The sequence below is a fragment of the Ceratosolen solmsi genome, unplaced genomic scaffold (assembly GCF_000503995.2).
Source record: "Ceratosolen solmsi marchali unplaced genomic scaffold, CerSol_1.0 scaffold6, whole genome shotgun sequence".
Taxonomy (NCBI): Eukaryota; Metazoa; Arthropoda; class Insecta; order Hymenoptera; family Agaonidae; genus Ceratosolen; species Ceratosolen solmsi.
Genome location: NW_011948414.1, coordinates 15,523,656 through 15,539,846, shown reverse-complemented (window position 1 = coordinate 15,539,846; position 16,191 = coordinate 15,523,656). Strand labels below are relative to the sequence as shown.

Sequence of the window (16,191 nt, the reverse complement as noted above, 5' to 3'; positions counted from 1 at the left end):
AAGTTTAGATAGAATAGGTTGGTTATACAGTTCGATTCACTAGGTGCAATAAGATGTGTATCGCATAAAAAAAGTTTAAATGCCGTGAATATTGGTGTTGGTAGTGACGTAAGCTTGAAAAGCATTGGATTTGAGAGGGAATATATAAAAATCAAATGGTTGATAACATTGAAGTGAGCATGAGCACAATAAGGTGGGGAGAGAAAGTGTCGCGGTCGGCAAGTAAAAGAGAATCAAGGGAAGGGGTCATACAGAGAAATCGTAAAGCGTGCAATGTGCATTCGTCGACTCGAAGTATCGCTCACGAAAGCTGGAACTCGTGTTCAGAGTCCAGGACAGTTGAAGCGATTGGTTCGATTAACTCCGACGTGGCCTTTAGGCCGCTAAAGCCCGCGAATCGTGTCAAGAAAAAAGCAAGAGCGCTCGAAGCAAGCGGCGGTGTCAGTGTCGAGTGCCAATTGTGTTTATGCGGATGCCAGGATGGACACGGCTAAAGAAACGAGGACATCCACGAGTAGCTGGAGGATTTCAATGGAAAAGATGAATGAGGATCTAGAGCAGGAACGTCAGCGCTGCAGCTTCGAGCCCTTGGAATTGACACATTTGCTGGATGGGACCCCGGAAAAAACAATGCAGCGACGAGAACGAGGTGCGCGCGCAACTTAAAAACTCTCGATCCTTTCTTTCGAATTCCCCGCTTTGCAGGCTTTTACTTTCACTTTCGTCGGCTTAACTCTTCACACTTCATTACACTTTCGCTTCGACAAAATATTCGACTATTACGCACACTCTCTCCAAACATAATCTGCACTTTCTACCCCTACCTATGTTCGCCTTTCGTTCGCACTTACTCTATTTGCTTTGCACTATCACTTTCGCTTAATTTTGATTTATTTCATTTATTTCGTCAACAATTCTTTTGAAGTCAATCATACACCAATATTATCTAATGTACCACATCAAATTAATTATCTTTTATAAGACTTTTATAAGAATATATTCTATCTCTTATGTCAACTTTATATAATTTCTACAAATTTCTTCTATTTTTACTAATATTAATATTTTAGAAAATACGATAGTATTACATATGTATAAGCGATATTAACATTAATCGAATATCTAAATATAATAACTAAAGTCTAATGACTAAAGTATAAAAATTTTATACTTATATTTTATACATACAAACTTAATAAGTTATTCAAATAATTCTTGTTTAAATTAAAAAATCTATTGTGTTTAAATATATTAATTCTATATAAAATTCTAATTATACAAAACATTTTAAATTTAATCTATTTAAATGTGCAAAGTTTAGGATGTTAAATATGGCGAGAGAAAATGAATATATATTTATATATTTGTAATTGTTAAATTCTATTGTATCAAATATAAAAGTAAAAAAAGTTATTTGTAAATATACATTGAGGCTATATGTGAATAATGTCTCATTTCATTAGAATTGCAATATTTCATCGCTAATAAGTGTAAAATTTATATATGACGTTAATTTTTAAAAATCAAATAATCCTTACACGAAATTCATTGTACCACATTAAACAAATATATTATGAAACAAATATAAATAAATGTAAACAAAAGTTCAGACAAGGTAATGTACGTTATAATACGATATCTTGTTGAAATGTGTACAAAAAATTAAATAATAAAATTTCAGATACAATATAATTTTACTAAATAAGACAAGAGTTGCTTAGTTAATTAATCAATTATTACGCCTGATTAGTTAAATTTTTTAACTTTATTGACTACAAACGTGTATGAATACATTTATCGTTTACACAGAAAAATTTCATACATTTAAATTGGTTATTCTGTAATTATTTTTACTTTACTAATTAATGAATTATTTAAGATATTTATATAAATTTTTTTAATTATTACTATGTTGAGGAAATACAAATGTTAAAGAGAACAATGCGTTAGGTAGGAAATAATAAAAAAAAAGCAAGATTTATATACAATTTTACAACAAAAAAAATTTGGATTAAATGTAATTTCAATGTATTTTTAAAATATAATAAATCTTTCTATTTATGAAAAAATCAGTTTTCAAACAACAATAATATATTATTTTATTTTAAAATAGTATATATTATTATAGACTATTTTGAAAGTATATATTATTTTAAAAAGATATTATTTTTGATTATTTATTTATATATAGAAATATTCATAGGAATTCTGAACTGACATATCTTTATTGATTTAATAAACAAACAAGATTTAATTTTGCCAAAGTATAGAAATTAAATATGAATTTTTACAAAATTTTCATCTAAAATGTAACCAATTTTAATTCTTTGAATATTCCATGATGTAACGTTCTTTCTTAATTGTAATGAAAATAAAATAATTTATTTGACTTGTAATATTTTTGTATGCTTTTAATTTAAAAATATACAACAAGTTTTAATTATTATAATATCATTTCTATTGAGAGAAACTCATTTTAACTTTCTTTTTATCATCAAAAAATCATCTAGTTATAATTTTAAATAAAATTAACATTTATATTTGTTTTTGTATTTATTCCATGTTTCTGTCATGTATGTTGGACTGAAAATATTTCACAAAATCCTATAAGTATTCAAGGTTTGATTATGTCTACGAATACATATAAGCAATTCTACTAACGATTATTATTTGCATTGCACGATCACTAATGCAAATGTAAATGAATAATGATTATTATCAGACAAACTAATTAATATTTATACATTTACTTCATTGCATGATTGAATGTTTTTAATCATTATTCAATCGCTTCTATTGCTTATAATTCGCTAATTGGTAAATCGATGTGAAAACTATGTAAAATTATATTAAAATAGTGAATTTAAAAATAAAATAATACAATCTCTCATCTATACGATCAAATATTACGTATACACGGTCTTAAAAAATAAATTCAACAACTCTTCAAGTTTAAACAAATAGCTTAAAAGTAATTTCTTCGAATTACTTATCTGAAAGTAAATCGATGATTTACAATTCAGATTTCTAGACATTTATCATATACTTATCTGTCCTTTTTTTTTTAAAAAGAATCTGATATTACATTGAATAATATAATGTTTAACTACTTACGATGATTCATTTGTATCAAATCATATTTTTATAAACCACATTTTTATAAGGTAAATGAAATCAATAATTTTATCGTCAACACTTAAATTTAATCAGCTCAAAAATTAAGAAGTAAAAAGTACATTTGAATTGGAAAATTGATTTTTAAAATAGATTTAATTGCAAATATATTCATACATGTATGATATAATCATGGCTATTACGGTATCATTGTTATAAAATATATTATTGTAGTGCTTGTATATTTGTAAATATATATATATATATATATATATATATATATATATGCAGTAATTAATGCTTAGAATACAAATTCGAAGTACCCGTAATATTATTACATTTAATTTACACGTATTAGCTATCGAAAAACGTCATAGCTGATCTGGTCTGTGAAATTTATCGATTTATTACAAACATAGATGTCGGATTTGCTCCATTTACAATTTTTTTCTATACAGAAACATATGAATAAATATTATAAACTTTTACAATCCTAAAGGTTATTATAAAGCTTGCAGAGTTTATATTCTTTTTTTTATTTTTTTTTTTTTTTTTTTTTTTTTTTTTTTTTTGTATTTTTTAACCATTATAATATTCAATTTTGCATTTAATAATTAATATTACTTTGATTATAATAAAGTACGAATCTCTGAAAATATTAAAAATAAGAGCTAATATATATATATATATGTAGATATACCGAGGAATGATGTAAATAGTATAAGCAGCATTAATTCTTTTATATTATATATTTGTAATATATTTTATATATTTTATCCATTAACAATTATACAACTTTATCATAATCACAGATATGTTCTTTCGTTAACTATTAAATTACATAATTAAATAATTATATTACATTGTACCATTTTATATGCATATTATAGTAATAATTAAATAAATAATATCTTGAAATTTTTATCATATATTTAATTTAAAATTAAATGAATATGGCTTTAAAGAAAAAAATTGTACAATAATATTAATTTAAAAATTGCCACGTTATTATTTAATTATTATGCACAATATATAAATAAATAAAGTAAAATAAATATAAATTATGTTTTTTTTTTGTTTTTTTTTTAAATCATTGTAAAGTATAACATAATATTAATGTAATATTAATACATAAAATGAGGTCTCATTTAAAATTATCGTAAAATTATAACACTGTATGTAATAAAAATGATAAAAAGATAAAGTATCAATACAGATATTTATTAAATTATATAAATCATCAATGTACGTTAATTATCAAGGATAATAATAAATATTATTCCTTTATTAGATATAAATTTAAATAATAAGAAAATGTTTGACATTCATGCTTACTACAATAATACTGTATCTCAGATATAAGAAGAATGACTAAAGTAACTACATTGCAATTACATTTAAAATAAATATATTTATGGATGTGTAATAAATAGGATTTTAAATAAATTTGTTAATATAGTTTACATAAGATGTAATAAAAACTGAACTATAATCGTCAATCGAGATTCTAGATTTTGATATAACTTAAAAGTTTAATGGTAAATTTTATTTTTCAATAAGGAACATTAGATTTTATAAATATCTTAAATTTTTATGCTTAACAAACTTCAAAATCCAAAAATATCTTGTGTTTTTACTAGTTTCAGCAGTCATTACATCACTAATTTAATGTTTGTAAATATTATGAACTATTTCATAAATCATTGTATTTAACGATACGAATATTCAAATTATGAATTATCAAAAATATGTCTTCAAGTACGAACTTCATCATTTCCATAGATGAAAACTACACATATTTATTTTTAAATATTACAATATCCATAGTTATAAAAAGCTAACATTTTCATATTACTGTAAAAAAAAAAAAAAAAAAAAAAAAAAAAAAAAAAAACCCATTAAATATATTATTATCCCAAACAAAGTATACTTTATTACAAATTATTACATACGTGTTCATTTAGAAATATCAATGAGAGTATGAATAAATATTATTGTTTGCTTATAATTGTTTGCTCAAGAAAATTGATTTAATACATCAATTCATTAAAAAATAAATATTCATAAATATTTGATAATAATTGTAAATATTTTATTTATTGAGACAGTAAACACATTAGTTGACATTAATTAAATGCAAATGTAAAATAATTAATCTTACATCGAAGTTATATGGAATATCTGCATCGCATATTTCCTATAAACGCCTTAATCATTTGCTTCTTATTTAAAATGTTAAACAGAATAATATGTTTTTTATACAGAAGCATTGCTTAGCTTTTTATATAAATAACGACTAGATAAATGTTTTATTTCACATATTTTATTATAAAAATTGTATTAACTTGAGCATGTTTAAATTTCAGTTAAAAAGTCAAATATAAAAAAAATATATAAATAAACTTGAATTTAATATTTTATTCACGAGTTATCTTTCCGTATTTGTTTTTTAACATAGTTTTTTTTTTTTTTTTTTTTTTTTTTTTTTTTTTTTTTTTTATAAAAGTAAATATCAATAATAAAAATTATAGATTAAAGCTAAATCAATATTGATTTGTAGTAGAAAAACTATTAAAAAAAATGCATCATTTCTTTATAAAAAATATAATGCTTTAACAATAAATAAACATTCAATTAATAATTTTTTTTAGTTTTTATAAGAGAATATTCTAAATCGTATAAACACACTGAATATAGGCAACGTTACATAATCATTGTGCGCCTGCATCTGAGAAAATATGCTCTTGTATCATTTAGGAATGCATATGAATTTTATAATTATCGTTGATCCCTCTTCAACCCGATTTGGCCAATAATTAATTTATTACGATGAGTAAAAATTTGAATAAAAAATAATATTTAATATAAATTTTATATTGGTTTATAAAATAGTAATTAAAAATAATAATAATAATAATAATAATAATAATAATAATGATAATAACAATAATAATAATAATAATATAAAAATGAATCCCTTTGCTAAATTCTAAATTTTATAATACATTGAATTTTATTATATAATATAAAAAAAATAGATATTATATTCAACACAATGAGATACAAAATTATATGTATATATATATATATATATATATATGTATAATCATATTTTAAAAATCAATATTATAGTGTATAAAATTTTTTTGTATAATCTCCGTTCTATATTTAATTATACTTATAAAAGATTTTTTTTTACAGAAGAGTATTTTTTACGCGATCCTGAATTATTAGACAAGACCCCAGCTAAGTATAAAAGTCACAAGGAAGTCTATGAAGACGCTGTTCGCAAAGGATGTTTAATATTGAAGAAAGTTCAAGAACTTCATAACATGGGCAAAGGAGATATGGACGTTTTTTCGTAAGTCATTATTAAAATCGATAAACATAGTTTTGTTGGAAAAATTTGTTTATGCTTTTGATGCAGAAATACTGAAAAATAATTGAAATTCATAAATATATATAATTATTGAAATAATAATGATTTGTTTTTTTGTAAAAAGTATTTTGAAAGAGTAAAAACTTTTACGTAAGGCAATTAAATTTTATTATCTAACATTAAGATAATATATTGAAGATTAATAATTTAATAAGAATATATTTTGTACGAAAGCGTGCGTTTGCTTTAAAACGTCAAAGTCTCTCGAAAGTATCGAAAATATATTAAATTAAAATAAAACTATCCCAAGAAGCCTATTAGATTAGCCGAAGATCTATTTCAAGACATAGGATTTAAAAAGCTTAAATATTTAATATAAATATTAAATGAAGATTGGTGCATACAATATCGTAAAATTATATGCATATTTATTTACATGGATTAATGATAATTTCTTCAAAAAAAAAAAAAAAAAAAAAAAAAAAAAAAAAAATTCTATCTCTATTATTTTCATTAAAACTAACTTTTATTACTAAACTTTTACGAACAAAAAATAAAAAATCACAATATTATATTAGATATTACAATAATTTCAAATTCCATACAATAATTATAAATAAAATAACAAAAGATCACAATTATTTAATGCTATTCCAATGAAAATAATACTAATATTTAATATATTCAAAAAAAAAATTTTTTAGCTATTCAGAGATTCAATTTATAATACCGAATTTATGATATTCTTAATAATTCACGGCAATGCGTTGACTTGTAAAGGTTTGAGCTCCGACATTGACTCTATCCGGACATCCGGCGTACGATACCATAAAATGCCAATTAAAATGCGTTATAAAAAAATAGCTGCAATTATAAATAATAGGAAAAATAACTATCAATGTATCTTATAAATTTTTTTATTTTTTCTCTATTCCTGTATCTCGTAATAAAAAATCTTGTTTTTAATAAGATACGTGGCAATGATATCTCGTAAAAAAAAAAAACCTTTGTAATATATGCACAAGTATTATTCGATATTTTTTTTTTGCAAAAATAATGTTAGCTATTAAAAAAAAAAGTTTAAAAAAAGTTTAAAAATATTTTGACAGACAAGTATTGGGAGGCACTCTGGGATCTGCCATATTAAAAGATGGTAATCCCTTAACATTACACTGGGTGATGTTCATTCCAGCTATAATGGGCCAAGGAACTGTTGAACAACAAGGACATTGGATATCTCGAGCTTGGTCGTGCAATATCATTGGCACTTATGCTCAAGTATATTTTATTTGAACTTTGTATTAATCTGATTTAATTGTAAGTGAATGTCACACAATGCAATGAAATTGTTTTTTAAAAAAGAAAATGAAAGGAAAATACTTTATCATTAATTGCTTGAAAGCTGTTGTGTTTAGTTGAAATTTAATTAAATTAATACTCGGTATTTAAATTCGTTAAATAAAGCAATAAGATATTAAATTATTGTTAAAAAAAAAAAAAAAAAAATTTTTTTAAATTACAAAATTTGTATGTATATTTTATGTATGTAACGCTATTATCGCGTTATATATTAAAGTAATGCAAATAAATTGAAAGATTTAATTTTAACAATATTTAATAGACAGAGCTTGGCCATGGAACATTTATTAGAGGATTAGAAACAACAGCAACCTATGATCCTGCAACGGAAGAATTCATTTTAAATAGTCCGACGTTAAGCTCCTACAAATGGTGGCCCGGAGGACGTACGTTGCACATACTTTATATTATAAAATCTCAAATTATTTATTAATGATATTTATTAATTTTCTACAGTTGGCCATACGGCAAATTATGCTGTAGTTGTAGCACAATTGTATACTAATGGTCATTGCAAAGGAATTCATCCATTTATAGTTCAACTTAGAGACGAAGAAACCCACGAGCCTTTATCGGGTAATGACTAATTACTTTTATTACAAACTGCAATTTCTATAATCTACGAATAATTTATATAATTAATATATCTCAATTTTAAGGTATTAAAATTGGCGAAATTGGTACTAAATTGGGAATGAATGCAACTAATAATGGTTTTCTTGGCTTTGATAATGTCCGAATTCCAAGAGAAAATATGCTAATGAAAAATTCAAAGGTATTTTCATTAGTTTTAATATTGTTATCCAACATTAAGACGAATAATATTATTTATAATTATATTGTTCATGTTCATTTAGGTTTTACAAGATGGCACATATGTGAAAGCTTCCAACGACAAACTTACGTATGGTACAATGATGTTTGTCAGAGTAGTTTTAGTAAGAGACATAGCGAAATATCTTTCTAAAGCGGCTACGATAGCAATTAGATATAGTATCGTAAGAAAACAAGGCCAAATAAAGTCTGAGTAAGCAATACCGTGTTTATAATAATTAGCAAATTATAGTGTTTTGAATGTAAAAATCAATATTAATTGTTAATATTTATTGAATTTCATACTTAATACTAAGTTATGTAGAGAGAGAGATAGAGAGATAGAGAGATAGAGAGATAGAGAGAGAGAGAGAGAGAGAGAGAGAGAGAGAGAGAGAGAGAGAGAGAGAAAGAAGCTTTATCTTTTATATCGGAAAAAAAAAAAAAAAAAAAAAAAATGCATATGGCCAAATAATAACTACGTTTGTTAATTAATTTTTATTTCAAATGGAAACTTTCAATTATTCAAACTATTATAATGCTATCGAGGGTAATACTAATCATTAAACTCGTATCTTTAAGTTGAATCCATTTGTTTATTATCATCTGTTCTTGTCGTATCATGCAGTGATATAAAATTATATCGTATTTACTACCTTAACTTATGAATCAATAATAATTCATAACGAAACATTTCCCAAAATACCAGTAATAATCGAATAAATTTATATTTAACAAATATTTGTTAAATTACACTCGATACGTCGAAATTGTTAATCCGGTTAGCGTGCCCTCCACGATTAAAGCCAAGGCATTAAAAATTTCCAATTTAATTTTTGTTTTCTCTTGAAGAAATATCAGACTAGATATTGACGCTCAGAATGATAACGTGTTTTCTTTATTTATAAAATAATTAAGGACTAAGGGCTCATATTATATACGGAGAATTAGTAGCAAATTATATGTGACATTTTGTCAATTACCCATATGTTGACTTACACGATTAACGAACGATTGTAAAATATTTTTAGTGGACCAGAAACTCAAATTATTAATTATGTCACTCAACAGTATAAGTTGTTCCCTCACTTGGCTACGTGCTTTGCCCTTTCATGGGCAGCTGATTGGATTTGGGAAATGTACAATAACGTGACGGCAGAATTGGACGAAGGAGAATTGGATAGACTACCCGAGGTAAGGTTACATAGTATTATCGAGCTATTAATATTGGCTAACAGCTTGGCCATAGGCATTTTTACATTATTTCTAAGTGGCATCTAATTGATAAAGGCTATCGCGAACCGACGATTTTTAGCTCCACGCGTTGGCCTGTTGTTTGAAAGCGGTCGCTTCGTCGGATGGAGCAATGGGCGTTGAGCAATTGCGACTCTCCTGCGGTGGTCACGGCTACACGGATGCTAGCAATATGCCAGCGACGTATGGCCTCGTGACTGCAATTTGCACTTACGAAGGCGAGAATACGGTGTTGCTTTTACAAACGGCACGCTATCTCGTCAAGGCCTGGAAGCAGGCGGTTAGCGGCGAGGCACTGCCACCTACGGTTAAATACCTCGAGCTGCTCTCCCGTAAGATAAAGCAGCGTCCCTGGAAAAACACTCTTACCTGCATTGTTCGGGCTCATCAGGCTGTTGCTGCTGGGTCAGTGCTTTCGTGTATAAGAAACGAACAAACAAAAATAATAATAAATTAATTAATAAATAAATAAATAAATACGGTTATTTAGACTATCTTTATGTCGGCGTTGACGTTTCGCTTGCTTCACACGACGACTCGAGTGTCCGATCGACCGATTATCATAAACACGCGATATCATAAACAAGCTGTGCTTGGATTTGTATTATTTGAATATAAAATTCATTAAAAATGAATTTCATCTGAATTAGCTTTATGAAAATTACACTACCATAGATAAGGGAGATAAATTTTTGCATTATTTTGTGTAATATGTTCTCACATCTTACAGAAAAAAAAAAATCTGCCAAATATTATTACAAACGTAAGAGAAATATTAACACCATGGAATACATAATGGATCGCATCGTTACATTATAATTAAAAAACAAAAAAACAAAAAAACAAAAAAAAAAACAAAAAAAAAAAAGTCAGTATCCTTGAAAGTATTGAAATATCTACAGCATATAGCTATAATATTAGAATAGAATAGAAATAGAAATAGAATAGAAATAGTACAATAGAAAAGAAATTTATTGTTTTTTTTTTTTTTTTTTTTTTTTTTTTTTTTTTTTTTTTTTTTCTTTTTGTAACAATACACATAAAAACTAATTTGAGAAAATTTGTTAATAGAAAAATCAAGCAAGCGACCGACAATATGGATCGTCGCATACATTGTGGATTATCGCCGGAGGATGCGTGGAACGAAACAAGTATTGAGTTGGCACAGGCTGCCGAATCACATTGCCGTGCTTTTATCGTCTTGAGGTATGTCGAGACAGTCAAGGGTCTAAGTTCAAGCATTTCGAAATCTCTAAATGACGTCTTGATGCAAATGTGCGAATTGTACGTCATTTATTGGATCTTGCATCGTCTCGGTGATTTTTTACGAGTAAGTTCTTATCTTTTATGACAGCACTTAATTGTTAAATTTTTTTTGTACTACTCAATGATAAATAAAAAGTTACTTTTAATTATACAAATCATTTCATGAATTTCAATATGATTAATGTGATATTTTAAAATTTTTTAAATGCTAGGTTGAAAAACATTCGTAAGATAAAAATATAAATTTCATTCGTAAGCAAAAACGAATTCTATATAATTATATATAATAAAACCTTATGATATTATTCACGTTTTTGTATAAATTTAGAATGAATCAAAAATTGAAAAATTAAAATTATTATAAAAGGTAAACAAATGGAAAAATATGAGATATTCATTAGCAACATTTGCTCACTAGCTTTATTTTTATCAGCTTTCATCTAATTCCTCTATTACTTGCTAATAAAGCAATCTGAACTCGCAATTTAAATCTTATATACTTTGTTGTAATATAAGGTAACTTACGGTAAGCAAAAGTCTCATTAAGTGACAAATAAGTTTACTGTATATGATTAAAACGAATATAATTATTATTCATTGTTTAATATTTAACGATGCTAATTTTAAAATACATTTTAATTTTTTTTCTTTATCGATAATTTTATTTTTAGATCATCAAACATTTTTTTTTTTTTTTTTTTTTTTTTTTTTTTTTTTTTTTTTTAGATATTTAGTGCTCTGATGAGAAAATTTGTTAAAATTGTAAATCAAGTGACTTTAATTGCTGATTGAGTTGAACAAAAATTTTGCTTCACCTTACATATAATCGAGACATAAATTTATCAAATATATATTAAATATAGTTATTACGATTTAAAAATTTATTATTTTTATAATGTAAATATTATAAAACTTGATCTATTTAACTCATAATTGTGTGTATTTTATACAATATTTTATAATAATATTGTATCTTAAGCGTAGGGGAATATGAAAGCTAAAAATTAAATATTAAATACGATGATTAAACGTTAGAGTGTAATTAATTTATTGTTAAAAATATTGGTTCATTTTTACATTAATATTAAGGCGATGGTTAATTATGAAATCATAAAAACGTTGATGATTTTTTCATAAATAATGACTTCCACCCTTTTACATCGTCAATAATGTAATTATTTATATGACAAATGCAAAAGTGAAAGTGTAAACGAATGTGAATTAAAAGTAAAGTCAGACTTGACATGTTAAGATTCAATGTAAAAGTATGGTTTGTTCAACAGTTTTCGTGCCTAAATAATGATGACGTGCCTTCTTTGCAAACACGACTGGAGAAAATGTTGATGGCTATTAGGAGAAATGCAATCGGCATTGTCGACGGCTTGGACATTCGGGATGAAATATTAGGCTCGGCTCTTGGCGCCTACGATGGCAACGTTTACCAACGACTCTACGACGAAGCGATGAAGAGTCCCCTCAATCAGCAAAGCGTTAATGAATCTTATCATAAGTACCTAAAACCTTTTATGAAAAGTAATTTGTGATACAGGCAATTCTAAGTGTATGAACGTAATCAGAAGGTATGAAATCATTTCGATAAATTGAATAAGATGGTAAAATCGTAAAAAAAAAACAAAAAAAAAAAAACAAATAATAATAATAATAAAATAACGTTCTCACTTAGATTTAATTATATTTACTAATTGATGTTAGCCAATATCTTTAAAGAATTTAAGAAAATTAACTTTTTCGTTTTTTTTTCTTTTTCTTTTTTTTTTTTTTTTTTTTTGTTTCCTTTCTTTATACTTTATCTTTGAAGATATAAATCTACACTTTTGGTAGAATGAATGACCATTTAAAAGAAAGAGCTCAGTTTCGTTTATTCGCATAAAATAATAACATTTTTATACCAAATATAAGTGAACCAACATTGTAATTATTAATTATCAATCTTACAATTTTTTGTTTTTTTTTTTTACGAATTATCCAGTTTGTTTTTTAATTTTAATTTTATTATAAAAGTGCTATTGAAAAAAGGATATAAACATTTTTAAATACTCTTCAAAAAAATTACAATTGAAACTTCCTTAAAATATAATAATGTATATTATATTTTTCCTATTATTATTATTATAAATAATAATAAAAACATTCTATAATACTATGTTATTAATATCTCGTATTGTTTTACAAACATAAATAAAAATAATTTTCCAAAATTTTTATTTTATTTTTTACAACTTATTCTATTTATGTCGAATAATCGTTCAATCAAGATCATTAATAAATCAATCAAATGCTGATTTTCTAAGTTCGATTATTTTTTCAAAGCTCAATGAAAAATTATAAATTTGTTTATGTTTCCATTATTATAAAATATGTTTCGTAATAAAATTATCATTGATAAGTTATTTAGAAGCATACTAATTTAATCGATTCCCGTTGTATTATTTTTCGTTAATAATTCTAATATAAGTTAATATTTAATGTTTTTAAGTAAATGAGACGTGTCGATGGTTTATAAAATTTATCAAAGTGTAAAATATTATTATGTTAAAATTATAAACATATTTAATTATGATATTATATAAAGGGAATATTGATGATATTAAGTGAGATTATGAGAATAATAAATATTTTTGTATAAAAAATAAATAAAAATTGTTAAGTCAATAATTATTGTACTATTAATTACCATATCACGATATCATTTTATAATTGTTAAATTAATAATTCAGTGAAAATTACAACGCATTATTTTATCACATTTTCTTCAGATATTCAAATATATCAACCGCATAGAGATAAGTCTAACTAGACTTCAATAAAATGTATAAAAAATAACTTATTTAATGTAATTTTAATATATTATTATTTATAAATTTAATGAAAATAAACATTTTCGTAAAATTAAACTCCATTACCTGAATTGTAAAATACTAGTTTTCTACGTTTCTCGTTACTATTAATAGTCGAGTGATGTAGAATGCGATAATCATCTGAAATGGCGTTATAGGATAGTTAAAAGTTTACGAAAGTCATCACGAAACTATTCTAAAAAAAAAAAAAAATAGATATATTTAGTGGATGCCCTTATAACGATGACTCATAGAACCTTCCGATCTATTTATTTTTCTATATTAATATAATAAATACTAATTCAATAATTTGTGTTTGTATAAATAAATATTTAGAATCTTAACGAAATACAAAATTTTATGTAATAAAATAGATGGTAATCGTGATCGAATATTTTAATATTAAGAAAAATGTTAGATAAAAAGCTTAGAATTTATGCGATAAAAGCGCTAATTTATTGTACATCAAAGCAAAGAGCTCGAACTTTAGTTCTATTTTTACGTTTACTGCAGTTACAACAAATAACAAAATTTAGATAATAGGTGCTGACTATTTTCAATAAAAAAAAAAAGAATATAGCGGTAGTGAATAAATTAAAATGTTATTAAATAAGTTTTGTTCTTATACACTATAACAGTTATATATAGTCCGAATTAGTGTGTTAAAAATCTTGATCTAAACATACTATAATTTATTAAATAATATTTGTTAATTATAATGAAAAGTTTCAATGATACATTACGTTATTTAAAGAACAGACCGTTTATGTGCAACTTTTTGGGGAATTAAAGAGACTTTAACATATACTTTTAAATAAAAATCTACATTTTACAATTAAAATGAATTAGTCCGGTATAGATATATCTACATTTTAAGTTGATTTTTTCAAAAAATTATTTTATATGATGGAATGAATTTCTGAACGTGTTAATCAATTTTTCTCTTATTCATGGATAAATTTAATGTATTCGAACCATAATTCTAAATTATATTAAAAATCTCATACTCTTTTTAATTGGCAAAAAAGAATACTTAATTATTCATTAATAAACTGTATGTAATATACTTTATTAATACTGTTAACTTATACATTCAACTTATATTAAAATTGATACATTAAAGTACGCTAACGTAGAAAAATTACTAAAATTAATTTTAAGAAAAAATTCAAATCTTTTGAAATTTTTAAATTATGTAGTCATTTATCTTATATTTATCATTTAAAATTTCTATGAATTCCATAATGTTTAAATCAGCAATTAATCGAAATAAAAACTTAATTATTCTAAACTTTTAAATTGCAAAATCCTGGTAAAGAATGAAAAGTAATAGCAACTTAAATAAGTACAATTAAGGTTTTTAATAAACCACAAGGCTATATTTAATCATATCATATATATTTAAATTACGATTTTTTACATAATAAAAACTTCAGTGTAAATTGTAAAAATCTGTATTGCATAAAATATCTGTACAATTAAAGATAAATCTTTGAAAACATATCATTTGAAATCGACGTAATAAATTGTCATTTCAAACATTCTCGTCTATAATTATAATACAAAAACATTACACTGGTGCAGTGTAAAAAAATGATTATTTTTATAAATAGAAAATGGATAAATAAGCAACATTTAAAAAAAAAAAAAAAAAAAAAAAAAAAAATCAAAACTCAAAGATTTTTGCTTAATATATAAATTTATCTAATAGCTTAATTAGACAGTAAACTATATTAAATTTAATTTTAGATATTTACTAGACACGTACATATAAAGCTGGCTGTATAAAAATATATCTTAATACAAAAAGTAAGCATTTATAAATAAAAAGTCTTAATTTATTTCTATTTATGTGATTTACCAAGTTTATAATACAGTATAAAAGTACAATATATATATATATATATATATATACACTTAATACATAAATACGTATATTACTTATGCCATAAGTAATTTTAAAACATAATAAAGAAAAATTTTTATTTATTTAAAAATATTGAAATTATAAGAATGCCTTACTTAATTTTGTCATTCTATTATAATTTTTGGTCATTTTAATTAGTAATGTATTTTTTTTTTTCTAATTACATTCAATCTTAATCAATTAAGAATTTCATCAATCAGAACTTTTGGAATATTATTAAA

The 16,191-nt window shown here is 24.1% G+C and overlaps 1 protein-coding gene across 1 annotated transcript; it reads left to right on the top strand.

The window, feature by feature from the left end:
* The first annotated feature begins 41 nt into the window (after positions 1-41).
* Positions 42-12,808, top strand: LOC105368245 (probable peroxisomal acyl-coenzyme A oxidase 1). The gene is made up of 11 exons (XM_011507225.1): positions 42-649; positions 6,316-6,475; positions 7,603-7,771; positions 8,115-8,238; positions 8,309-8,428; positions 8,512-8,627; positions 8,710-8,879; positions 9,697-9,859; positions 9,981-10,324; positions 10,991-11,249; positions 12,469-12,808. The coding sequence occupies exons 1-11, from the start codon at positions 481-483 to the stop codon at positions 12,727-12,729; spliced, it is 2,055 nt and encodes a 684-aa protein (XP_011505527.1). The 5' UTR covers positions 42-480; the 3' UTR covers positions 12,730-12,808.
* Positions 12,809-16,191: the final 3,383 nt, after the last annotated feature.